The sequence below is a fragment of the Oenanthe melanoleuca genome, chromosome 3 (genome assembly GCF_029582105.1).
Source record: "Oenanthe melanoleuca isolate GR-GAL-2019-014 chromosome 3, OMel1.0, whole genome shotgun sequence".
Classification (NCBI taxonomy): Eukaryota; Metazoa; Chordata; class Aves; order Passeriformes; family Muscicapidae; genus Oenanthe; species Oenanthe melanoleuca.
In genome coordinates this window covers 54,303,223-54,330,260 of record NC_079336.1, presented here as the reverse complement: position 1 = coordinate 54,330,260, position 27,038 = coordinate 54,303,223, and the positions used below count along the sequence as shown (strand labels likewise).

The window sequence follows — 27,038 nt, the reverse complement described above, 5'->3', positions numbered from 1 at the left end:
TTATATTTCTAGCAGGAAAAAACCCAAACTGGCTGAGAAGTAACAAATGGTAGGACTGTGTACACAGCAGACAGCAGTTTAACAAAATCAGAGCAGGTATTTTTGGCAAGAGCACTTTTGATGGCGCAGGGAATGACAAGATCTGTAACAGGACAGATGGACACAAATCAGTCTGAGAAGGTATATCCCAAAAACCAAGAGCAGATGGCACGCTTGAAATATAAGGGAGTAGCTGTGAGTCACAAAGTTGTCAGTGTGGAAAGCCTCTCTGACCTATTCTGCTCATTTGTAGAAAGAAGATAACTATACCTACAACTTCAGGTGGTACACTGAACATGCTTGTCCAGAAATTCCGCTGGAATGTCTTGTGACGGATCGCAACACCATGGACCAATATGACTTGTCAAGGTAGGAAAGTGACACATGAAGTGTCACTTCTAGCTATTCTAGTTTGATATTCTGGTTAGTAGTTCTGACTGAAGTTGATTTTCTGTGTAGACAGCACCAGAAACTTCACCTGTTGTGACAGTCTTAACTTGCAAGTATGTTGAAATCCCTCTAGCATGCTGACTTGCCTCCTAGGGTATAAATGGACTTTTTGGGATGGCTTTGCTTATAAAAACACTTTACCTTGTCAAGGTTACTCTGTATCCCAGGAGCTTGGTATTCTTTCTAATTGTAGTACTTAAAAAATGAAGGGGAAAAGTTAGTCAGGAATGCCTTAGGCTTGCTCTATTTCTTAAAATTGAGAAAGCTAGAGAGAGTCTATGAAGAATGTGTTTTCTTAGAGTAGATGTTTCTCTTTCTGCTCAGATTAGCAAAATCTGAGAAGAGAGGTGAAAACTGGTATGCCATGGATAATTCAAGACCAGGTGAGCCCAAGAAGTACTACATAAATGTCTGTCGACCCCTGATTGCTGTCCCAGGATGTGACCGGCGGGCATCTGTCTGTCAGATGGAATATAAGCATGTTTCTGTGAGTACCCTTTCCATCCCAGCTCAGAGCTTGTTTGCCTCATGGGTGAAATTGAAACAGAATGAGTGAAATTAATGCAACCACATGAATTCTGACTCCTTGTGCAAAGGGATATTCTTTGTACTATACGGATTGCATAACCATAGGAAAATGGTAGAGCTCCTATCCACCTTGTCAAAGACCAAAGCCTTAATTTTTACAAGTATACCAATGTTGTGTTTGACAGTCAAAATTTTTGCCCTCTGATGCAGACAAGCTGCATCTCTTCTGTATCAATTACTGGAGTCTCAGAGACTTCTAGGAATACACATTTCTTTAGGAGCAGGCTGTCCTTCTGGATATTTTGTCATGCTTCTGGCTTGTTTTAGATTCAACTGTGGAAAAAATTTGTTTAAATATCTTTGGTTGCACCCCTACCCTCCCTAGCTTTCTTGGGATCTGAGGAGTAGATCAGGCAGGTGTTGCCAAGCAAATTAATAAAAAAAAAAGGCTAGTGGGCTTCTAATTCTGTATTGTCCTGAAGTATAACAATTTATCATGGAAGTGATTACAACAGAAGGCTGAATCGACCCATTTCCCACTGCCTGACATCACTGATGTTCAGAGCTGTAGGGAAAGCTGAACTAGAGGCTCACCAAGCTGTCCTAATCCCTTCCATAAAATAAAGAGAACACCTTCCCTCCTTACTGTTAAAGGGGATGTGTTAGTGACTGAAACCAGTCATTGCCACCACAGCACTTGAGAGATGATTACTACTTGTTCCCTGTGCTTGCAATAGTCCTTGTTGTGTAAGGCTGCTTACTTTACATGTAGAGAGACTTTATGGCTTCATTACTTCACTGCTTGAGATAGTGGAGTAAAAAGTGAGCATATTGGGTCAATCTAAATGCAGAGTTGTTAAAAAAATTTAAAGTGCAGAAGTCTGCTCTGTGGACAGCTGTTTTGGAGGTATGTTCTTCTGTTTGTTGCTGCTATTGACTTAAAGTAGTTTCTTAAAACTAGGAAACACCAGTTGTGTTGAAGTGACAATGACTTTAGACTTTGGTAGTAGCACCTACTGGCTCTCTAGTGCTCAGTTTCAGTTAGGGAGTTTTAGCCTTTGCTAAGCATGGTAGATCCCTGAAGTCAATGCTGAGAACACCTGGAGGCTTACACATACTGTTTTAAAGAGCTCTGTTAAATATGTGAAACTTGAATACAGAATGGGAGAGAAATGTAGAGGTATCGCTATACCTTTGTTATCTTCAAAATTCTCAACCTGTGTAAAAGAGTATTGTAGTAGGTATCTTCTTTTTGGTTGTATCTATTTTTTTAAAAGTTGTTATCATGCTTTTCTTTATTCTAGGCTTCTTACTCTGAAGTCACCTCTATTAGTAATCTTGGTGTTGCCAGCAAAGAACTAGTAATTGAAAGACCTGGACATGTTTCTCTAACATATGCAAATGGCTCTGTGTGCATCAATGCTGATGGAAAGACAACTACTTATACCACCACCATCCACTTTGTTTGTTCCAGGGGCACTCTTGTAAGGAAAAATCATCTTCCGGTTGTTATTTCATCGTAGTAGGTTTCTCATCATGTAACATGAAGCCACATGAAGATGTGTAGTGTTTAGCAGATTTGTGGCAAGGGAGACTTCTTGAGGGTTTGAAATAGAGGTGTAAAAACAAAGCTGATTTAAATGCTAGAGAAGTACATGTCTGAGTATTTTATCATAAACATGAACTAGATAAAAACAAACAGCCTTGATGAACAATAATATTTCAGACTAGTCTAATTAGAACTGCAAACGTTGTGGACACTCTTAAGCAGAAAAATATTGTAACCTATATCCTCAGGCTTAGGTTCTGCATGCTTCGTAGCTTGCTGGTTCTAGAATTCTTAAATCTGTAGGGCTTTTGGGGATACAGCTCCACATACTGAAGTTTAGACTGAGGGGAGTATTAGACTTAGACTTGTGTAGACTTGTTCTTCCTGTTTTTTTGAATCTGCATGTCCTACTTTCCTCAGCCACATGATGTTTAGCCCAAGACATGTGGTGAAAAATCTGTGACATGGAGCAGTTATAAACTGCTTTGCTTTTGCCTGAGAACACTGACATGGAGTGTATATTCCTGTCACTCTGTTACCTCACCTAACAGACTTCAGTTGCTTTACTTTTGCTGGGTTTTTTTTGGGGTTTTTTTGGTTTTTTGTTTTTTCAAATTTAGTTATGGACTATGTATTATACCCCAAAACTCCTCAAAGCTTAGACTGAGACAAGATTTAGTTATACATGTCTAGAGTAAATACGAATTTAATCTGAATATTTGGATGTCAGATTCAGTTCTTGGCTAGTGGCTTGGTGACATGGTGTTTAACTAGACAAAGTTTTCAGTGATAACCTCCAAAATATATTGGGGGGAGGGAAGTGGTGGGGGGAATTGTGTGTCTTCGTAGTGAATTATTTTAGAAGAACCTGACAGTTTCTCTTAAGGTGGAATCTCAAATGTGGCAGTGTTAGCTATTACACTTACTCTGGTCTTCCTCTGCAATCTGTTTCCAGAGTAGCAGCCCACGGTTTATAGCTATTCTGGATTGTGTGGCCACTTTCTTATGGGAAACTGAGGCTGCTTGCCCAATCAAGGAAACAAAAGATGATTCTCAGGTGAGAAAGGAGAATGGGAATCGTATTTGTAGTCTCAACATACAGTTGTCTTTTCTAGCACTCTTGGTTGCTGTGTTTAAATGGCTCTTGAAGAAAACTAACTAAAGTGAAGTCGTAAGTTGGTCATGATGTAGTCATGTGATATCTTACTGCTTTATTTTTGATGTGTTTCTGAAATGTCTAACTTCTGACCAAAGTATTCGGATCCCTTCTCTTGAAAACAGTTTACTTGCTCTTGAATCGTTCGTTTAATGTTTAATTCCCTTGCTATATTGCTCAGAGAACTGAGTTCCTATGTAAGGGTATGTATTGTCCTTGTTTTGTGCAAATCATCAGATGAGACTTTTTTTTCTTTTTTCACACTAAACCCTGAGATTAGCTCAGTTGGTTGGAGCATGGTGCTAATAACACCAAGGTTAAGGGTTTGATCCCTGTTTGATCCCCATACAAGCCGCACTTTAAAGAGTTGGACTCAATGATCCATGTGGGTCCCTTCCAATGCAGAATATTCTGTGTAATCTACTCAGTTGCTTCTACTTTACAGGTCTCAACATAAGCACATTAATGTGAAGACAGCCCTCAGTTAAAATTTCCTTGCTCTTAGCTAATATGATAGATGCCTTCTGTTAAATTCCACTTTGATATGTTGTTGTGGCTGATGTCAATGGGCAAAAAGAATTGAACAAATGAACAAAAGAATTGAATGAAGCTACTGCCAGAGCTGTGTTCTGGTATGCAGGCTGGGAATATGTCTAAATCACTGCTTTGTTTCTTGAAAGAAGTTAAAGCCTACACAGAAGAAATGCAGAAGGAGAAAGTAATTTTGTTGTAACTTTTTTCTCCAGTCCTGCTCTGTGCGAGATCCCAACACTGGCTTTCTGTTCAACCTGCAGCCATTAGCTTCTGAGGCAGGCTATACGGTTACTGGCAATGGGAAGACTTTCTCGGTAAGGATTTTGACTGTACAATCTGTTGTTTGTGAGCATTGTTGTTGCATTTTTTGTCTTGCTTAGTGATCTAGTGGAGCTTTCACTCAGTCCTCTTAGGAAGTATGAGTTGGCAGGAAAGCACTGTGGTTGAGGGAAGAAAGATAACTTCATTCATCTTAGATGGTCTTAAAAGCATTAAACTTCTGGTTCTTGGTGAACATAAGGTAACCACACTTTTGAGGCTGCCATTTTGAGGTGGTTTTCCTCTTATGGACTCTTCTGTGTACCACCAATTTATCTGCTGATTCTGAAGAAATTGACAGGGAAAGCCTAGAAAGGGATTTAGTCTGTTCATCTTAATGTTTTTAATGTAATCTGCATGTGTCAGTAATCCTAGGCTGTCACAGATAATACCGTAGTGGTATATTTAGGCCAAGAATAAACTTGCTGAGCCACATACTGTACTTCTGGTGGGGAGAGTTTGTAGACCCTGTAACCTGAAGAATGAGGATACTCTTACTGTATTATAATTGAATTATAGTCTGTAATTTCCAGGTTGCAAGACAACTGTTGTGTGAAATAGTTCTTGACAAGGGTTTTACTGATGTAGAAATGGCTATGTGGACCTTGTTTTTCTGATGCAGTTGATACTATGTACATCTACATATTTTCAAAACTTCTAGCTAAACATTTGTGGACGCTTGCCGTATTGTGGTCAAATCAATGGCGAAACAGCTGCTGGGTGTGAAAGAGGAGATCTGACACCTGTGAGGCCGCTGGAATTGGACAAAACCCTTTATCTATCCAGTGAAGGGTTTCTAACTCTTACCTACAGAGGTCCTCTTCGTGTGGAATCAGGTGCGTTCAGGAAATACACAGTTTATTGTAAAAACTTAGTGTGAGTGATCTTCATTCTGTCTTTTGTTCGTGTGCTGAAGCATATGCGGCTTCGTATCACTTAAATAAGTAGACTCACGTGGAAATTTTAGGAAGAAATAAAGTCATGCAGAATGGTAATGGCTCAGTTTTCAGTAATACATGTTCATTTCAAAACTAACACAGTGAGTCAATACAGTATAAGGTTTTTTCCTTAGAAGATGAAAAATACTGGTCCTTGCATGGAGAAATGGATAGTCAAATTGGGAAAACAAAATTACCTCCGTTTTTTTTCTATGTAAAGTAATAGCTTTCAGTTTCATGGATAATGCTCTCTAAAGTTGTTTCATATCTGAAAGGTCAGTTTTAGTAAGCTTATACTCTGGAATGGAATGGATTTTTTTAAATTAGTACTCTAATACTTCATTTACACGTACTTAATGAATTGAAGTCTCTCTTGCAGATAAAATGAATGAAAATGTGTGTGTAGCTTTTTGGTATGAGATGCTCTCCAATTATACTTAAACTGAGCTTCATAGAAAGGAATATTGACATCTTAACAACAAAAGAAATTGGGAAAACTGGGTTTTGGATTCAGGAACCTCAAATGCTTCGGTGTGCTTGTCCTGTGTACAGATTGCTGGGATGCCATCTCATTTGCTCAGTTGTGACATTTCTGTGCATAATATGTAACAGTGATTAAGCTCTTACATATTTTGCTTTGAGAGATTCTTTATTGTATAACACCACTAAGCTACTACTAAATACTATTCTCTGTGTAGTTCTCACTGACAAATTCTGTCACTTCTTGAGAACTAAACATACAGTGCTTTGATAAGATCATTATTATTTGTTCTGCAGTCATTACACTGAACTTCTTACAAACAAACAGAACCGCCAAACCCAAAACTTTGTGTGATGTAATTTAAAAGCTGCTGTTACCACTGGTGATGTTTTAAAGTGTTTCGGTTTATTCATATATGTCAAAACACAAAAAAAACAATGGTCAGTGAAGGTAATTATGTTCTTGAAATGTATCAAGGCATTTTGGTGTCTTAATTGTAGAAATAGTGGTGGCTGCTAGGCAATTTTTCATAGCTCTCTAAAGAAGGCTTGCATATTTACAGCTAAAACCCCATAAGCAGTAAGATAGTGTTATCCTCAGTTAGTAATAAGAAACTGTTAGAACATTTTGAAGTCAAGTATTAGGTCAAACTTAAATGTTTCAAACAGAGCCATCAGGAGATAAATGTTTGTTTTATAGGAACATCAGACATGTTCAGAGTGACTTTCATTTGTAATGATTCATATCCTGGAGAGCTTAAGTTTGTGCGTGAGGAGATAAACACCATGCTGGACCTCCATGACACTTTCTTTGAGTTTCACACAGCTCTGGCTTGTGCTCCTGCTCCAGTAGATTGTCAGGTTACAGGTAAGTAACTGGAATTTAGGTGGGCTCGGTCCCATGTTGGGTGGATTAGCTGAACAGCAAACTTCTGCTCAGTGGAGGGCTTTAAGAATACCTGTTGTGAAGACATTTTTAAGACAAAATCTTTGTATGAGTTGTAGGGTGGGAGAAGAGGTAAGTTGAAGCAGGCTTAACTTACAATAACAGGGAAAGAAACTAATTTAAAATGTTTTGGTACACACAAGAAAGCTGGTGATTACTTTGAAAACACTTAATCATTATTGTGATTGATGCTGCTTCAGCCCAACTCTGAAGGAAATTAGTTAATTTAGTATTGACATCTGTAAAAATGCACCTGTGAATTGTGGAGAAATTACATTTAGGAAGTAACTGTTAAGGGAACTATGTTCTGCATTTGGCATGGTGAGCTTTTTGTGGCAACAGTACATTGTCTTAATATGTATCTAATGTGATTCTGAAAATTATTTTGAATTGTGTGTTCCTCAGTGAAACTGGTATAATTTCAAATCTAATTCTGCTGCAAGTATTTAGTTCTCTCATCTTTCTGCATTTCTTCCAGATGCTGCTGGTAATGAGTATGACTTAAGTGACTTGAGCAAAGAGGGTGAGCCATGGGTTGCTATAGACACTTCAAAGGAAGCAAAGAAGCGAACGTTTTTCTTGAATGTCTGCAAGCCCTTGCCCTACGTGACTGGATGTCCTGGTAAGCCAAGCAGCAAGCACTTTTTAACCTGTGTCTTCTGATGCAAGACTTTACATTCAGAATTATGTCCCTGGGTATTTTAGTAAGATTTTACTGTTTTTAAAGAAAATAGGAAAGTGTCGTAGTTTAACCCCAGCCAGCAATCAGCCCCATACAGCTGCTTTCTCACTTCCCCACCAGCAGGACTGGGGAGAAAATCAGAAGGGTGAAGGTGAGAACTTGTGGTTTCAGGTAAAGACAATTTAATGGGCAAAGCTTAAGCTGGACACACAAGCAAAGCAAAACATGGCATTAATTCCCTGCTTCTCTTGGGCAGGCAGGTGTTCAGCCATGTCCAGGAGGGCAGGGCTGCCTCACATGTAATGGTGACAGACACCATCATTCCAGTTCCTCTTTCCTCCTTCTTGCCCCCACTCTATATACTGAGCCTGATGTTATATGGTCTGGAATACCCCTTTGGTCAGTTTGGGTTCCTGCCCCTGCTATGTCTCCTCCCAGTTTCCTGTGCATCCCCAGCTTCCCTTGCCATGTGACAGTAGGAAAAGCAGAAAAGGCCTTGGCTCTGTGTAAGCCCTGCTCAGCAATAACAAAAAATCTCTATATTATCAACCTTGTGTTCACAAATCCAAAACACAGCTGCATACTCACCACTGTGAAGAAAATTAACTCTACTCAGCTGAAATTAGTACAGAAAGTCAAATTATGTTGAAGCTTTCTAACTGAATGAGGCCAAAGTGAGGAGCTTATGCCATGCCTTACTGCATTTCTAGGCAGTGTAATTTATTTAACTGTACTGTAATCCTTAATGAATCTGTGGAACCAGATATATTAGTGCAGTTTGAAAGATTTCAGTATGCAGGAATAACTTGTTCTATTCCTCAAAGGCTTTAGGTAAACAATGTCTCTTACTGTATAGATGAATATGTGTGTGTTGTGTTCTCCTTCGAGACCGTTTACTTCAAAGCTTTCTGAATGCCACCCTGTTATATTATATTACAATCAATTTAACTCTAGTAGTCAAAGCTTTGAACTAAAACGCAGTTCTTTTCCTGAAGGTGGTGCCATAGGATCTTGTGTGAAATACGCTGATAAAAGCAGGAATCTTGGAGTCATTCAGATAAACCCCCAGGCTGCTACTGATGGGTCGTTAAGCATTATCTACTTGAATGGTGACACATGCAAAGACAATCAGCGTTATTCTACACGTATAATCTTCCAGTGTGATCAAACAACGGTGATTTTCTGTTCTACTTGCTATTAATGATTTTAGTGCTTGTACCAAAATAGACCATGCTCACTCCTCTTAAAATGGGAACACTGGTTCTAAAAAGTAAAATGTTACATACTGGGTTTTTCCTTGTCTCTTTTTAATAAAGCTCTCTGTTTTAATGAACCTGTAGAACACAGTAGTGAACTATCATGGCTCCTGTGAGCCACCAAAAGCAGCTTTTTGCTAAACATAAATACTGAAATTTGATAGTAGAGGCTTAGGCTGTGCAACTGCAGTAAAAAAAAGTCATGCATGTGTGTTTTGAGACTTGCAGTATAATTATTAGTAAGCCTCCTTCAATTGGGTCTTTTCTGTAGGGATCACCAGTGTTGGAGCAAGAGAGTGACTGTGAGTTTGTCTTTGTTTGGAGGACCTTGGCAGCATGTCCTGTTCACAAAGCAGAAGGTAAGTTATTTGAGCTTTGAAGTATCAATCAAACTGTGCAAGTAATAAATACTTGAATGAAACTATGTTGCTTTCTTGCCCTACGAATCTTTCTGTCAAAAGTATTGGCTTGTGGAGGAATGTCTATTCTGAGCTTTAAACTAACTACAAATCCTATCTAACATTAAAAGTACAAATTAAAAGGACAGGCAAATGTACTTGGCTACCTAGGGAAAGAAGATAGAGTAATAATGCTATTTTGAGAATGCATTGTACTACCCTGTTAAATCACAGACAGACTTGCTAGTAAAGCATCAGGTTTCATGAGAACGGAATTGATTCTGTGCCTGGCAAGTCATTCCCTGTTCCTTACTAAAGATTGGAAGTAAGACTAAACTTGACCCTAGTTAGACAGTGGGGAAGAGGCCAGTGAGGGATGTCTCAATTTGTATTTGACTCCAGGGTGGTCAACAAGAAATCACAATCTGGATTGTCTCTTAGATGGAAGATTGAGTGTGTAGGAGTCTTCTCTGCCTTTGCAGGCTTTGTTTTGGAGTTTGTAGATAATTCCTTATAAAACATCTGGACTTCCTGTGAAGGATCTATCACAACAGTCCTAGACATTATTGAAACTGCTGATGATCTGATGTGGCATGAGGAATGTTCACAAACTACTACTCTGTAGCACATAATGACTGTGCAGTGCAGGGCTCTGATGACTGAATTGTGGTTTTGAAGGGAGGAAAACTGATGTCTTTAGCTTGGTACCAACTTGTATGATTGAGAAAAGCATGATGTTCAAGTGATACAATCTGATGGTTTTTTAAAAATCTTCAGAGTATTGAACAAAGGGTCACTTTAAAACTGAGGACTTGATCAACAGCAAAGTCACTGATGTATATCAGCTAATTTGACTCATGAAACAAGAGTTTTCCTAAACCTTCTTTTATATCCATCTTTGTAGATTTGTAAGTTGGAGTAAATATTTCCTCTGACCAATGGTTTTCTTAACTCAGCAAACTTCAGAGCTGTTAAAAGAAGATACGAGACTGACACATAGGACACCTTTTGCTTTGACCTTGCTGTTCTTTCCAGATAATTAAGCAAGTTCTGGACTTAGTGTCTCTGATTCTGTACTTAACCTTCAGCGCAGCTGAAGGAAGAACTTGAGACCACTCTGAGGCAGTTTTTGAACTACAGTGTGACTTTTGTGTCTTGCTTTAGTGGCAGTTATAGAAATAAATGTGCCATTTATATATAGTCACATAATTCTGTCTAGATATTGGTGACTTCCTGAAATGAGTTGCTTAGCTGAACTAGGATGGTTCTTCAGTGTTACTGCCCTAAAGTAGCTACTCATTTTTGTGTCCTTATTTGTCCAGTAAGCCTTATTTGTCCCCAGTATATTTGGCAAGGCTGATAAGATCTTAATTTGTATTTTAAATTCTTAACTTCTCTTTAAAGGAAATGACTGCCAGGTGAAAGATCCAAGGTATGGTCATGTTTTTAACCTGAAGCCACTTTCCAATGAAGACATCAAAGTGAGTACAGATGAGTATGACTACTACTTCAGAGTTTGTGGAGACATAACACAACGTTGCAGTGAAGAGGATCACGGTGTTGCATCATGTCAAGTAAAGAAGACGGTGCCTTCTTTCCAAAAAGTAGCAGGTACTGCACTTACCTAAACAAACTTAGGGAATGGGAAGATTAACCAGGATGTAATAGAAGAATGGTTCTTGCTAATCTAGTACATCTAATGAGATAAAGCAACTCACTGCTACCTTGACACTCAATTATGAATGAGCTCAGCCTTACTGTGCTGGAGTAATAGTCCCTCAATAACTGAACTGCAAGTTTTAGAGGAATGTTGAGGTCTGTCTATCTATTCTTTAATTGTACATTTTACTTCTTAATGTGACCCTGTTGTCAGAGGCATTACTGCAGTTGTGTGTTTAACTGTAGCTGCTGACTTTTCTCAACTCTTTGTTTCCAGGCTTACGTACAGACAAACTGACTTTCAAAAACGGTTTAATAATGATTAATTACACCAATGGAGAAAAATGTCATAAAATATATGAACGATCAACTGCTATATTATTCTACTGTGACAAGACCACATCTGAGGTTAGTTTCAAAACATGCTTCCTGTACATACTGTCTTCCAGAGTTGCCCTCTTTTTTAAAGTATGGAAGGTTAGGGTGAAGAACTTGAGCATGCCTAATCATTTACAGTTTAGACAGGCGATTCAAAGGTCTGTGAGGGCACAAAAAAGGAAGAATGTTTTGAATCTGCTGTTTATGGATGGTACCCTTATCATTGCTTAGGAGAATCAATGCATGTTGTTCCTTTAAGGGATGCCTATCATTACCAAAGGTCTTGGAGAATTAGGGAAGGGGTGTTCTTCCACAATTAACAGCTGTTCCTTTGTAAGAGGTAGAAGGTTGAATGTGCAGGAAAGCAGGTGTTACATGGCCAGACTAAAATAAGCTGATTACTTGTTTTTAGTATCTGTCTGTATTTGTGCTTCCCTTACTGCTCTTAAACAATGGTGTCTAGAATTACTTTTGCTCTTCTTATTTCATGGTGGAGGCAGCAATTCCTAACAGCTGCCCTTTTATCAGAAGTGTGCATGTGGGTAAACTCAGGTTTGGAGAAGCCACGCTTTTTAGCTGGTCAGAGACGTAGTGTGGCTCTAAGATAATGTGTGTGTTCCTGGATCTTCCTGAAACACCACTGAGACATTTCAAAATTTCGATGTGTCTAGATGAGAAAGCAAATTCATTTTGTATTGTGTTTTTTCAGCCTGTGTTTTTGAAGGAAACTCCAGACTGCACCTACATGTTTGAATGGCATACTCAGTATGCTTGCCCACCTGTTAAATCTACTGAGTGCTCCTACAAGTAAGTTGTTTCCACAAAATTCAAATGGAGCTGTATGCTGAGAGAGACAAATACAACCTTCTTGCAATTCAGTACAACAGCACTGCCCCTTTAGCTATTGTTTTCACCAGCTACTGTAGCATTCAATGCCAATGCATAATATTTTAAATAACTTCTGCAGTTTGCGCTTCTGAAAACTAATTTTGTTGGGAAAAAAACCCCAAAATTGAGATTCTTCTGGGGAATAATAAAAGGGAACTGCTTGGAATGTATTTATTGATGGTTGAATGCTGAGTATGTTAGGTTGTTGCAAGTGTCTAGTTGTTATTTAATAACAGTTAATTTAAATAAGACTACCGCTGTCTGTTTGGAACTTCATCAAGCAGTGTTTCAGGAAAAATGTAATTTATGTCTGTCACAACCAAGTATTAGCTCATGAAGTTTGGATGTGGGGTCAAATGTGGCTAATATTTGGCCCAGAATTTGAACATCCAACCTCATTCTAGGTCTGCACTTAATAATTGCAACTTTAAAATGCTTAATTATTTTACATGCCTTTAATCTTACGTACAGGGATGATGAAGGAAGGTTCTATGACTTTTCATCCCTGACACGACACAGAGAGAACTGGGAGGCCATTGCTATATCTGCTACTACCCAGAAATACTACATTAATGTCTGCAAGCCCTTAGTGCCGTATGGTGCTACACGTAAGTGAAAATACAAATATATTCTTCCTACAGCTAGGGAAGGCAAGTGGTAGGACAGTAATGCTGGTGGCTGTTCTGAGTGAAATAAATCACAAAGCAAAGTATGTGGAGACAGTGGTGGGATTTTAACACCAGAGGGAAAGGTAAATTATGAGCCTGATTTCTATCTGCTTAGTAGGTGAGGTTCACTAGTAGCTCTTCTCTTGATAACTTTGGCACTCTGGCTCTTCTGCCTTTATCCAAAGTTTGCTATAGCTCTGAAAGATTAAAATAATCAGTTCAGATTTTCCTTATGACATCTTCTGACTGACTCTATGAATCATGCAGTGCAAGGCCACACACTGTAGCCTTCCACTCTGTAGTAGTCTACTTCCCCTGTGCTATGTGCCACTGCTTTTTGCATGACCTTCGGTAAAGTAAGACAATTGCTGCTAGTTGTTGATTTTTGGGGAAAATACACCCCAATGGGTATGGTTTGGACAATGGCTTGGAAATAGATCAACTGTGATGTACCTGAAAGTGGAGTAGTAGACTTTTATTCCAGGCAAGTACACCTTACTAACTTTTGGAGTAATAATGCAGTTTTTGTTTATCTATATAGGCTCCTGCCCTTCTGATGCTGCTGCCTCCCTCATTGAGGGTACAAAATGTACCAGTCTTGGGGAAGTGGCTGACGGTCCTCGTTGGGAAAGTGTCGCTTTTGTCCTGAAATACGTTAATGGAGATCAGTGTCCAGATAAAATGCGGAGGAAAACAACAATATTGCGCCTCAAGTGTGATGAGAACAGAATTGTAAGTGGGTTCCTTCTGCTGGGATTTTGTGTTGATGCAAGCAGAAGCACTTATAAGTACTTTAGTTTTTGATGCCGAACAATTTTTAAGAGATCAATTTGTACACTCTGTTAGCACAAGTTTTGTCATCTGTAATAGCTTCAGATCATCTGCTTATGTCTTGAGGATGAATGTAGTGCAGTTGGGAAATGTTTCAAGTAGTGAATAATGCTGTTGGCTCTTAACTCTTGCACATCTGTATGCATTGCCAGTGAGTACTCCTATTTGATGAGACTTGAATCCACTTTAGGATTTTCTGTTGCCCTAGGCTACCTTTAGCTTTCCTCTCATTAATTTTATTTCTCCTGATAATGATTATGTACTGTTGTGTATTTGAAATTGTCACAGTTAAATACTCTGTTCTTGGATTTAATTCACTGGACCATGATCTGTCAGATTTTAGGACTGGTGTTTGAACTGAGCTCAGCTACAGGCTGCAGGGATAAATCTGTTGGCATGAAATCTTACACTGTCACTCTATAGAGATGTCACTCTCTCCACTGTTTTGTGTTTAGGAATCAAAGCCAGAACTTATAACTGCTATTGAAGATTGTGAATATACCTTCTTATGGTTCACTGCTGCTGCATGTCCTCTTAAAAGCAATGTGCAAAATGACTGTCGGGTAACCAATCCTGCAACAGGTAAGGAGGAGGCCTCAGGATTTTGTATGTGGAAGAGCCTGCTGGAAGCAGCACTACTGTGTTTGTGTTCTTGAGTGACTGTTAGAAAAGGGCAGTGTGACACATCCTTTAGATAGTGACTAACAAGCTTACTGATGGAACTGATCCTTGGAACATAAATAGTTGATAGTTCAAACCTAGTTTTTCTGCTGTTAATGCAAATAAGTAACTATTTGTCTTTCTAAGTGAGCAGGACAATAGGGTCTGGTTAACCTTCCTGCTAAATTAAATTACTGAAAGCTTATAATACAAAGAAATGTCTTGATTTTGAGTCTGAAAAAGAATAAATTGTTCCTTAATCTCTCTGTAGGTCACCTTTTTGATTTGACATCATTAAAGCGAGAGTCTGGCTATACCATCAGCGATTCACACAACAGAATAATTGAGTTGAATGTTTGTGCTGAAGCTAAAAGTTCATGTGCTAATGGAGCTGGTAAGCAACTTATCCTCTCTGGTACTGTAATCATTGACTATTGGGTAACCAAAAGGAATGCTTATGCTCAAGTTTAATGTAAAATGTGATGTTTTAATGCAAATGCAGGAGGAGTGAAAGGAACAGCTGGTGGCTGTACTGACCAGGAAAAGAACTTAAAGCTGTTTTAGGAAATGAGACTATGTATTTATGCCAAACACCATTCACATGGGCTCACTTCAGGTCCCAGTCCCTTTAGTTCCTATGAATGGGTATTTTTTTGGACATGAGGGCAGGAATGTAGGTGCTTCTACTGCATGTCTTTAATGCTGTGAAAATGGAGACATTATAATCTTCCAGCTAGAGTGAACTTCATAGTGATGCATTGCTGTAATGCAGCTGCACTGGGCTTTGTGTCTGCACTTCGAACCTTTACCAATTCTCCTTCTAGTGTTCTGTTGTGGGTGCTTCTGAAACATTGGTAGAAGTTAATTTTATGCTTAATTAACTGTTTTTAAAGCTGCTTAATTGCAGGTTGAATTACTAGCTCTTCTGTCAAATTGAATATGAAATAATACTTAAACTTTTAGATGCTAAAATAGGAGTATTATTCGTTGTGAAAATTATTGTGGAGTTAGAAGAAAATATTGAATTGATTTGGTTTTTAAGATGCATCTTAATAAAATTATATATAATCTGTCTGACATTGTGGTAGGTTTGGTTTTCAGAGAAGTGATAACCAAACACTGGTCTATGGCTGCTTAAGCATGTATTGGTGCAGTACATTCAGCTGGTTGATGAAGTAATATAGGCAATATTTGGTCTTTGTATCAGTGCAGTTCAGCTCAGTTTAATGGCAATTCTGGATGGTGTGGCAAAGCCCTTCTTTCTTAGGAAAATTTAAGTAACACTAAAATCTTAGGTTTCCTTCTCTTCATATTGTATGTTGCAATTTTTCGGGGCAGTTGCATCAGACTTAATTTGTTTTCCTAATTTTTGTTTTTTTCTTTTTAGCTGTCTGCATCACAGGTGGCCAAAAACCAATTAATGCTGGAAAACAGAGTAAAATTTTAAGTTATGAAGATCAGGTGTTAAAGCTTGTCTATGAAGATGGAGATCCTTGTCCTGCAGACCCTGAACTGAAATATAAAAGCTATTTTAGCTTTGTATGCAAGTCTGATGCTGGAGATGAGAGCCGGCCTGTTTTAGTGTCTTTTGATGAGCAGTCATGCACTAGTTACTTCTCTTGGCATACTTCCTTGGCTTGTGAAGAAGAGGTAAGAATTACTTTTGCAGAAAGCACTTGAGGGATTTAAAATTTTTGAGAGGAGTTATAGATATAATAGCAGTATATTTTAAATTCCTTGAAAGAAAGGTTTCTTCCTATAGTACAGAGCTCAAGTTCATCTAGAAGTTCTTGAGTGCTTTCTGTACTGACATTTTCAAGAGGTGAGCAATACTTGACTGACTCCTGCTTTCCATGTTGAGCCAAGTTAAAACTTATAACATTTGAGAATAACCCCTTTGTGGAACTACTTAGCTGCTTCTCTATACAGTTCAGATGGAAGCCATAAGGGTGTCATGTTGGGAATTAATGGTGAAGACCCTCCAGTGCAGCAGGCCAGCAGAGATGAGGTTGACTTAAGGATGCATAACATCTTTGTGCATGGGGCTAGTCTTTGTTTCTAGGCAGGTGTCTAGAGGCCAGGCCAGACATGATCAGTTTGCTCAGTGCAAAACCCAATAAACCTTGATGGTGTGAATTTAGAATCTGCTTCTGATGTACAACATGTGCTGTAACAATATAATCTGGTCAGATAGTTGAACTGGTGCTCCAGACAATGCTTTGAGGTAGTCTGTAGTTAATTTTAGCTACTTAAAAATGACCCGTAGCAGGTGAGTGCATGGAGTAAAAGGCAGCACTAGGAATAGAAGTCTGAATGAACTATTGGATGAATTTAGATATTTTCTTAATACCTGAATGTTTTTTTGGTGAATCTGCCTAATCATTCTTTTTGCTGCTTTGATTACCTCTAGTGTGACTATCATTCTCTGCAACAAGTTGTTTTTCCTCCTCATCACTGTTTTTCAGTACTACAATACTACAATAGCTTTTCCTTCCATTTAGGAAAACATCTTCCAATTTTCCTTTCCCAGCAGGAACTGTCACATCCTCTCCTTCAGCTACACACGATTCTGGTTTCCCCTTCAGTAATATGTACCATGCTGCAATACAAATCAACTATACCTAACCCCACTGTGATTCCTAGCCTGTTAATTCCATTTGGTGACCCTTAGTGCACTTCTGATCCCTTTTTTCACAGTGACCCAAGCTATTTCAGTGTAATGATATCTAGGTAGCAAAATTTATTTGTTCTGAAATTTAATGGTAATTTTGTCAGTTGTTCCTTTTCCAATATCTAAAGAAGAGCAGATTTCTCAAATTCCTCATAGACTCTCAGTAGGTTTATGCATGTTAAAAGTGTGGGAAATTGGTTCTGAGGAAAGTTAGTACTCAAGCCATACACTGGCAATACACTAACTTTACATTGCTATAATGTTCTTATAACCGAGGTTGTTTGTTTGAGGTGGTGGAGATGAGGAGGGAAGGCATGGGGCCTGATCTTATGTAATCATAGTAACTATTTATGCTGGAGTACATTTGCCAGAGCTTTGTCTTGGTATTGTTCTGATAAAGACTCCATTCCATAAGAATGTTTAAATTATCCAGGTTTTTCATATGCTGCTTGTAGGTGCATAGTATCTATAGACAAGCAAAAATTATAGCAAATGCTGTTTTACTTACATTTGAAACTTTTAAATGTAGCCATGCTTCTGGCCCCAAGAAGGGTAAGATGTTTGTCAATTAATCAAAGCAAGTAATAAAAGAATAAGAGCAACAAATGTACCTTCTTGTAGGTGAAGTGCTCAGTACTGAATGGCAGTTCCATTATTGACCTGTCTCCTCTGATCCATCGCACTGGGTATTATGAGGCATTTGTGGATGAAGATACTACAGATGTTTCTCCAGACTTCTATATCAACATCTGTGAGCCTCTCAATCCTATCAAAGATGTCAATTGCCCACCTGGAGCAGCTGTTTGCATGGTTCCTGTTAATGGATCGCCAATAGTAAGTACTATACCAGGAATCTCTGAAATGTGTATTTCCCTCATAGTTTAATATAGTGTTCCTACCTAGAGACCCCAATTTGAACCAGAGGCTTGACCATTTGAGACCCAGTTTTAACCAGCAGATTAAAGAAGCGGAATGCAGAATTAAAATCTCCAATGCAAAGTTCCCTTTTATTGCTTTTCCCTATGAAGGAGTATTTTCCTATACTGAACTCCAGTGATCTTTTTGGATGTCAGAAGATTCAATGCAGTGCTAAATTGCTACAGAGAATTTTTTTCATGTAGTGAAAAAATTTGTGTACCAAAGTGCTGTGTGCCAAATACGTATACTGGGAAGCAGGATGTTTTAGCCAATCTGTGGCTTAATTGATTTTGCCTGTTGCAATTGGAAGCAATCAAGATGCTAGTATGCTTCAAATTGCACTTAGATCTTTTGTGTAAGAGCTTGACAACTACATAAATAGCAAGCCTTTTAAAGAGGATTGACTAACTTGTCTGTGTTGTTGCCTTGGGAGATCTAGGCTTTTGCTTTTGTGGACTTGTTTGCAAGCTCTAAAAGACATACATAAAAAGCTGCAATTGTTTTCCATTAATTTCCATTCTTATCTAGGGACCTTACTCCATTGTTAATGCAATTTGTAAATGATGTGTTAGGAATTTGGCACGTTGATGTACAGAAGAATGTACCTCTAAGAGGCAGAAACTCCTTGGCTTTTGTTAAGCTTAGTCAAAAACTGCTTGGAGTTGCTCAACTTGTATTTTGTTATGATTGAAATGTAATGGTTGTTTTTGAGTATAGAATGCAGTTTTCGCAAGTGCAATAGTTGTGCTGCTGTGTAAACCCAACAGGGGAATCTGAATTGATCTGAATCTCTGGGCTGGTCTGTAATCTAGGTGTGTCCTGTAATTCTATTAATACGTATTTTTGCTTGTGTAGGGTATTGGTCGTGTTACTGACCCTCCCCAGCTCAATAAGGCAGCAAATGAAGTTTACATCACTTACAACAGCACTACTCCTTGTCAGATAAGCAGTGGATTGAACTATACTTCTGTTATTGTATTTCACTGCAGCCAAGGAACTAGTATGGTAAGACATTTATTAAACTTACATTGACACTGGAGTGTAATGGAAAGTGGGTAGTAACCAGTGTTAGATTTGTTTAAAGCTAAGTCAAGGATTTGTTTCTATAATGTATGGATGGACTTGCTTCAAGAAGTATCATTTTTGTATTCTTGAGTGGCCAAAATTTTATTGATTGCGTGAACTTTAAGCTTGAGAGTAACAGGTTCTTATGATTTCAAGGATTGGATTCCACAGAAGTAATGTAATGATAACTTATTGCTGACATTAAACTTAACACTGTATTGCACCTTGTTTAGATCCTAAAGTTTTTACTTGTACCACAAGCTAACACAAGAACCAGTGTAATTGTTCAGTACAGGTATTACTGCGAAGTGTTCCCCCTATGCTGTAATCTTTTCCATAATCACACACAACTTTAAAAATTTGCATTTAGTTGATTATGTTTTTATTTTGTGTCAACATGCACTAAATTGAGTTTCCATGGTGATGTGAATCTAACATCCTTGAATTTTTTTAAATGCTTCAATGAACTGTAGAGAAGCACATAGATATGTTTGTCAAACTAGACCTTGCTGAGGATCATGAAATCATTTTCCATCAACATAGGGCATGAGCTGAAACTTGAGGCAGCTCAGAATATTACAGAGACCATACTAATACTTCAGTTTAAAACATAAAGTAAACAGTATTCTCTCTAAACCTTAACCCAGTGAAATTTCTTAATGCTATCTGTCATCAAGAAGCACAGCTCTCACACTTTTGCTGCTTGCAACTGACCTGAACATCAGAATCTCTACCCTAATTAAGAAGAAAGCTTGTGTACCTTGATTGTGTTCTAGGTAGAATGCACTTCCCTTTAAAGTTTTTTTTTTTTGTGTTGGTTATAATATGGTGTTTGTCCTACAATCACTGAAGTCTAGCCATGGTAGTAACTGAGGTTAACTGTTGGGGAAGGGGGAAAGTGCAGAGACAGCAACAAACTCTCCAAAAATTAAATGTGTCTTCCTGTGTTCTTTGGTAACAGGGTAAGCCAAAGATGATAAGGAGAGTCGACTGCACATTTGTGTTTGAGTGGGAAACTCCACTTGTGTGTCCTGATAAAGTGAAAACTTTGGGCTGCTCTGTGATTGATGAACAGCTACACTATACATTTAACCTGACCAGCCTTTCTGGAAGATCATTTGAGGTAATGCCTTCTTGTGGCGCAACTTTATCTATCTATCTATCTATCTATCTATCTATCTATCTATCTATCTATCTTAAATTGCCTATTGCTATAAAAGTTTTAACTACAGGAATGGTTTCTTTTAAGCATTCTGTGTGAGAAAAGGCTGAAATATGCTGTGGTCAATATTGATACTTGTTTGGCCTCTGACAGAGGGAATAATATTAGAGAATATAACATTTTAATGTTTCTGAGAATGAAGTTAATGGACACAGTGATAGGTAAAGGAATGAGAAATCTTCACCTTTGACAGAATCTTGAATGAAAAAGAAGGTCTGAACATATTTTAACTGTGGTCCTGTGTGTTATCTGCAGCTTTGTCATATTAAGGAAGGACAGACTTGCAAAATTAGTTATCTTTTCCTCCTGGATTATGTATGTGATGCCTGAGACTTGGTTTATGAAGTTCTTGTTTTATTCTGTAAGTATTGACTCTAGACTTGCTGTGATGCTTCTTGTTGTCTACAAAGGTATTTTCTGGATCCAACAATTACCACGTTGGTGTGTGCAGTGTAGGCTTGCCCCAGGGAAAATGCAGAGATGGGGCAGTGTGCCTGACATCTAAAAGTGGCGTGTCATCCTTTGGAAACATAAAGGAAATGAGAATGGACTACAGCCACCAGGATGAAACAGTCATCTTGCAATATACAGGAGGTGATCGGTGTCCTCCAGGTGAGATTGGAGCAGACCCATTCTTTATGTTCAAAACTTGTCAGGATATTTTCCCCTTAAAATACGAGATTTTGTTGTGACAGGAAGAAGGGACATAGATTTTACATATAGCAGTAGAAACATGTAGTTTTGCTAAATCACAAGCCTCATACTAATCTGCAACATCAAGATGTATCCAGCTCTGTGAGACAGTGCAACTTTTCTGTAGGGATCATTGTAGCTAATTGTGTGCTGCATCTGTTTTTTTAATTTGCTTTAAATTCAATGTTTCAGTATTTCTGTTGTCTGCTGCTGACCTTTCTTTAGTATTGAAGTACAGGCTTTGAATAAGGTTCCGAATATGGATGTGCCTCTTCTACTGTGTGTAGTTATGGGATTATACCTTTCCTTCTCAGTGACTGAAAAGGGACAGCTCTGTGTGTTCCCCTTCAAGTACAAAGGGAAGACCTATGAGGAATGTATTACAGAAGGGAAGAGTCGGCCATGGTGTGCTACCACTGAAAACTACCAGGGAGATGAAAAGTGGGGATTCTGCAGTAGCAGTAAGTACTTCCTATACTTCATGTACAAGGGTCTTAGCTAACACAGAGATTTAGCTGCACTAAAATTCATACATGCCTGCAAGCCTCTTGTAAAATATGCTTTTTCTTTTTTTCCAACCTTTCACCTTATAGCAACTGCAAGAAAGGAATCTACCATTATCTTTACATGTGATGAAAATGCTGGTGTTGGGAGCCCATACCTTCTCAGTGAGACTCTTGGTTGTGCTGTGACATTTGAATGGAAGACTCAAGCTGTTTGTCCTCCTAAGAAAATGGAGTGCAAGTTTGTCCAAAAACACAGAACATATGACTTGAGAATGCTCTCTTCCCTGACAGGATCATGGATCTTTTTCCACAATGGGAACTCGTGAGTAATGAGCAGCTCATAGGGAGCAGTTTGCTTATCAGTACAGTTAAAATGTGGCACAGTGTTTGTTTAATCCCTGCTCAGTGTTTTAAAACTGTCAGTGCTTAACAGTTCATATAAATAAAAAAAACAACTGAGACAGGAGCCCATTTTATCTGAAGGGACTGAGTGATCACATTCTTCATTCTTACCCTTTCCCTCTGTTGGTAACCCTTTTAAAAGGATGAATATGTCTCAACTAAAAGCTATTTAAAAGCTTGGATCTAGGTCAATACTAACTAGTGACCTAATCTGATAAATGATAATTTTTTTTTTTTTTTTGGTGCAGTCTTTTACTTGAAAATAGTAGTTAGAAGTAATCTGCCAAACCTTAGTTTTATTCTGTCAGCTAATGTGAGATTTAGTTTCTTGCAACCTGTCTAGCTTCCCATGAAGATTCTAAAGTTTGTGTATCCCTTCTTCAGTTTAGCCTAAATGAATTTTAAAGAAGTTTTATCTACCATGTTCTCTATAGGTATTATGTGAACCTCTGTCAGAGGGTACACGAGGGACCCACAGGCTGCCCTGAAAGAGCCAGTATTTGCAGGAAAAGCTACAATGGAGATGTTCAAGTTCTTGGACTTGTTCATACACAGAAGCTGAATGTGACAGGTAAAGTTACTTTTTGTTTCTGTAGACAGCTGGAGATTAAAGGTTTAAATCTTACAGCCTGGCTGTAGCATTTCTTAAATTATTCTGAAGCCTTTATTTGGAAATATTTTTATCAGTGAATCTTCTGTTTAAAAATGGAAACAAAATGTGGCCTTTAAGCCCTGAGAAAAGATTGAAGCAAATAAACAGTGTTGTCATTAAAGCTGTAAGAAATGAATTATCTATCGAACATCAAGAAACCCTTTTATTACAGCGAGGATACCGAAACACTGGCACAGGTTGTCTAAGGAGGTTGTGGATTTCCTACCTTGGAGATATTCAAAGGCTGTCTGGACATAATCCTGGACTGCTGACTCCAAGTGACCCCACCTGAGCAGGGGGTTTGGACCATATGACCTCCAGGGGTCCTTCCAGCCTCAGCCAATCTGTGATTCTGAAGTTGTCAGAGGGGAAGTAATTTTTGTTCATGTAGTTTGAAAAGACTTACTCTGCATCTGCTAACTTCTTCAATTAAAGTAGCTTGTGAAGGATGATTATTTGGCTTTACTTGTAGGAAAATGAATGAAAACCAATCATCTCAACTTTACTCAAGCTTCTAGTTTAAGGAATATTTTTCAAGTTGGTGCTCAGGGAAATTTTCCATCCATTTACTGACATGTATTGACTGTGTTTATTGGCTGAGTTAATTTATAATTGGGAATCTTCATTTACTCTTATGTTTAAAAAAATGATATCTTAAATGTAAACATTTGTTATGGACACACTGGGCACCTGAACACAGGGTACAATGTAAAAACAAAAGTATTTGAAGAGTGATTTTTTTTTTTTTTTTAATGATCACAAGTGTGAATGCCTCAACTTACTGAAGTACTATAATTGATATATGGTCCATGCAGGAGAGAAGAATGCTGGAAGTAAGGAAGTCTAGGGAGTGAGCAAAGGAAATTCCTGACAGCTGCTTACAAAAACCTTTTGTCACCATTTTTTTCTTTTAGGTGATACAGTGTATATTAGTTATTCCAGTGGGCAAGAATGTAGGAAAAATAAGAAAGTAACAACAATTATTGAACTGAAATGTGCACGAACAGTTGGCATGCCCATGCTGCAGAGGTGAGTAATGAATTTACATACCACGGTCTTCACCGTTGATTCTTTTGTACCTCTTTAGTAAATCCTTAAATCCCAGGGCGGAGACTGTCTGCTTTGTTGGACAGTCTCTAAAATAATCTATGGTCTATACTTGCAAGGCATAGGGTCTTCTGGAGTTTGTGCAATTGTTCATTGCCATAAACATCATACTTTGTATTTATTTTAAAATTTATGGGAAAAAAATAAAGCATTCTGCTTCTGAATTAGATCTGACAATGGCTTGGATGCTGCTGTTTTCAGCGTGAGTAGCCCATGTCATTGTACAATCACTCTTAACTATGCCCAAAACCTGTTTATTAAAGAACATTTTCTGTAGGTAAGTTATTGAGCTAATAAAGTTTGGTTTATTTCCACCACAATACAGTGTATTTAACCAGAAGCTCTCTAAAGTAAGGTATATATGCATGATCACAAATATTAAGAAAACTTTAGGACTTTTTGCTTAGTCTGGATGTTATTAACTCTGTATTGCTTGTAGAGTTGGAAAACTGAACAAAATGCTCTGTGTGAATCAAAGAGCTAAGCAGAAATGTCTGACTAGCTGTCATGGTTTAGGAATGGTATTCTCTAAGTCAGTGCTCCCACTGAAACTACATGCTGCTTGTTCCCCCTTTTCCCCTTCCAAAGGCTGGAGAGGAGCTGGAGGAGGCACAAAAGGCAAAGATCATGGGTTGAGATAACAACAATTTACTGGAAACAGAAATGACATGAGAAAAGAAACAGTAACAGCAGCAGTACCAATGACACAGGTTGTTACAAGAAAGAGCTGAATGATTTGAACAAGATGATACATGATTGGGGTTCCTCTGCCATGCTGTATTGGCCCAGGAGAGACCCCTTCTCCCTAGAAAAGATGTCCTTCCCCCTGTCCGTAGCAATGATGTGAGCTGGTATAGGATAATCTCTGGGTCCTGGCCATGGCCCTTCCTGGCTGCTGCAGGAATATTACCCTGTTGTGGCCAGAACCAGGACACTAGCTTATACCTGTTGTCCTGCTTAAATAAAAGGCAGGTTTAACATGCTGCAAAAAAGCAGTTTGATGTGTTTGCTAGCTAAAATATATCAATAAAACCCTTTAATACACTGTGGGAATTCTGGAATTTTCAGTAGGAAGTTCAGATGCAGCCAGGTCTTCTAAAATCATGAAACTGCAGAAAAATCCAGTGTAATTCTTGACTATTTTAGCTTACTCTAGGTGTGATGCTTAGGCAGGACATTGTCGTATGTGGGTTAGCAGTTGTCTTTTCCTTTTATCAAGATGCTAAAAATTTGTAGCTTTTTCCTGGATCATCAGCTCTGTTGTTTATTTGGTAGGTTTGATGAAGAAAACTGTGCTTACTACATCACGTGGGACACACGTGCAGCTTGTGCTGTGAAGCAGCAGGAGGTAGAGGTGGTGAATGGAACAGTCATTAATCCTGCAACTGGGAAGAACTTTTCTTTGGGGGATGTTTATTCCAAGTGAGTAAAAAAGCCCCAAAACAACAGAATGGTAGAACTAGCTACCTTTCTGGAGAAGGTTGCTACACTGTGCCATTTATCATAGCTGCAGAGCACACCATATGGTTCTCACAGTCAGTAGTGTGTATGAGCCACCGAATTGTGCTTTTATCTCCATATTATCTTAAACCTTTGGAGGTATTTACGTGTTCACTCACATATTGAGGGCAGTATAGCTGGAAAAATTTGCTTTCTGTGTTTGCTAAGCATTGTATTTATGCTAAATATAATCCTTACTTCTATGTCAGCGAGGAAGCCACAGTCCTGCATCTTTTCTGTTTGCTGAACTGATCACTCATCTTACTCTGGAATCAACCAGTGATAGCACCTATTGCTGCTTCCAGTCTTATGTCTTGGGAATAACCCCAGCCTGGGAGTTTAGACTTAAGAACAGACTTGTCCTCTGTTTCCTCAGGTTGTACACAGCGTCTGGTGACATACGGACAAATGGTGATAAATATGTGTATCAAATTCAGCTTTCTGGTATAATGAACTCAAGTTTCTCAGAATGCTTTGGAGCAAACATCTGCCAGGTGAAAACTAATGAACGGCGCGTTCGGAGAGTTGGGTCTGCCAGAAATGCCAAATACTACGTTGATGGTAAGCACATGCTCACCAGACAGAATTGCTTGATATTCTGTGAATTGCTTCATCAGAAATTGGTCCTTGGTTCACAACATCTATGCTAATCCATTTCTGTAAAGCTGTCCAAAGACTGTCTAGCATACTTTAGATTTTTTACTTTTGGTTTGTTTTTTTTTTGTGGGTTTTTTTTGTGGTTTTTTGTTTGTTTGTTTTGTTTTGTTTTGCTATGTAAGCTCAGTTGCAAATATGGCTTTAATAGGGGTTAGGGCTTGACACTTGAAGACTGAAAGACTTGAAGTTGAAAGACTTTGGTAAAAACAATGCAAGATAGAAGATTTTAATTTCCTGTTTTCATCTGTGCTCATGCTGCATAAGCAATGATTTCCTTTAGCTAGCTACTTTTCTTTCCAGGGTCTAGTGTTTACAGACTGTTCTCAAGGAAGTAGTAAACTACAATTTTTTTCTTCTCCTTGTAGATGATGATTTGGATGTCATATTTTCATCTGACTCCAGATGTGGTAAAGATAAATCAAAGTTTGTGTCTTCAACCATTTTCTTCCACTGCAATCCAGAAGTGAAGGAAGGCATCCCCGAATTCCTTCACGAGACAGCAGATTGCCAGTATTTATTTACTTGGTACACATCTGCTGTGTGTCCACTAATGTGAGTAGTTAACTGTTTTCTGAAAGCAGCTTTTGTCAGCACTTCTCAGCAAAAGGCTTTCTGGTATTTATTTGTCGCAGTGAAAAGTGAAGAAGCTAAAAAAGCAGTAGGCTTATAGATAAATTGATGATCATCTATGCAGTGTTGGGCACATGACTACTAAATTAAATCTTGCCAAACTGATCTGGATCTAAAGCTGGAGAGGCACAGTGGAATTAATATAATTGTTTTCACTAAGTAAAACCTACTGTAGCTAACAGAAGGTGCCGTTTCCTGTTATGGAGAGGAGCAAACAGTTTGTGGGTGAGGTGTTTGATCCTCCTTGCCTTACTGGGAATATTTGAAGCAGTGACAAAGACTGGCCTTCCTCTCTATCTGCCCACTTCTTTAGCCTGAAATGGAAAATCATTACAGGTCTTCAAAGAATAATTAAGTATTTCTGCAGTTAAATATGATCAGCTAATCTACTGATTAGTGATGGGACAGTGTTAAAAGCAGAGTCTCTGTATCTAGAAGCTTATACAACATTCTTGGCAGGTAGGCAGCCTCACTGTGAAAAGTGGAATGACTGCTTCTGGGAGTGTTTGCTTTCAGATTGCTGGATTGAAAGCACATGCAAACTCTTGATTCTGATTCAAACCTATTGAGGGAGTTTTGTGTCTGTAGTGCCATAGTCAGATGAAAGGTAGATAATTTCTCTAGCTGTTGCAGCTTGCTGAAGTGCAGATTTGGTTC

The 27,038-nt window shown here is 38.5% G+C and overlaps 1 protein-coding gene across 1 annotated transcript in view; it reads left to right on the top strand.

The window, feature by feature from the left end:
- Positions 1 to 27,038, top strand: part of IGF2R (insulin like growth factor 2 receptor) — a 56,827-nt gene that overhangs the window by 26,585 nt on the left and 3,204 nt on the right. The window contains exons 17-45 of the mRNA XM_056488066.1: positions 293 to 408; positions 814 to 976; positions 2,322 to 2,501; positions 3,522 to 3,623; positions 4,469 to 4,570; positions 5,236 to 5,410; positions 6,693 to 6,860; positions 7,417 to 7,560; positions 8,616 to 8,794; positions 9,148 to 9,235; positions 10,679 to 10,885; positions 11,211 to 11,341; positions 12,021 to 12,118; positions 12,671 to 12,807; positions 13,409 to 13,599; positions 14,154 to 14,280; positions 14,630 to 14,752; positions 15,746 to 16,008; positions 17,651 to 17,863; positions 18,803 to 18,952; positions 19,974 to 20,135; positions 20,645 to 20,846; positions 21,242 to 21,388; positions 21,521 to 21,755; positions 22,270 to 22,406; positions 23,402 to 23,516; positions 24,870 to 25,016; positions 25,471 to 25,655; positions 26,117 to 26,303. Coding sequence (XP_056344041.1) covers positions 293 to 408; positions 814 to 976; positions 2,322 to 2,501; positions 3,522 to 3,623; positions 4,469 to 4,570; positions 5,236 to 5,410; positions 6,693 to 6,860; positions 7,417 to 7,560; positions 8,616 to 8,794; positions 9,148 to 9,235; positions 10,679 to 10,885; positions 11,211 to 11,341; positions 12,021 to 12,118; positions 12,671 to 12,807; positions 13,409 to 13,599; positions 14,154 to 14,280; positions 14,630 to 14,752; positions 15,746 to 16,008; positions 17,651 to 17,863; positions 18,803 to 18,952; positions 19,974 to 20,135; positions 20,645 to 20,846; positions 21,242 to 21,388; positions 21,521 to 21,755; positions 22,270 to 22,406; positions 23,402 to 23,516; positions 24,870 to 25,016; positions 25,471 to 25,655; positions 26,117 to 26,303 — 4,574 coding nt within the window. The remainder of the gene's footprint in view (positions 1 to 292; positions 409 to 813; positions 977 to 2,321; positions 2,502 to 3,521; positions 3,624 to 4,468; positions 4,571 to 5,235; positions 5,411 to 6,692; positions 6,861 to 7,416; positions 7,561 to 8,615; positions 8,795 to 9,147; positions 9,236 to 10,678; positions 10,886 to 11,210; positions 11,342 to 12,020; positions 12,119 to 12,670; positions 12,808 to 13,408; positions 13,600 to 14,153; positions 14,281 to 14,629; positions 14,753 to 15,745; positions 16,009 to 17,650; positions 17,864 to 18,802; positions 18,953 to 19,973; positions 20,136 to 20,644; positions 20,847 to 21,241; positions 21,389 to 21,520; positions 21,756 to 22,269; positions 22,407 to 23,401; positions 23,517 to 24,869; positions 25,017 to 25,470; positions 25,656 to 26,116; positions 26,304 to 27,038) is intronic.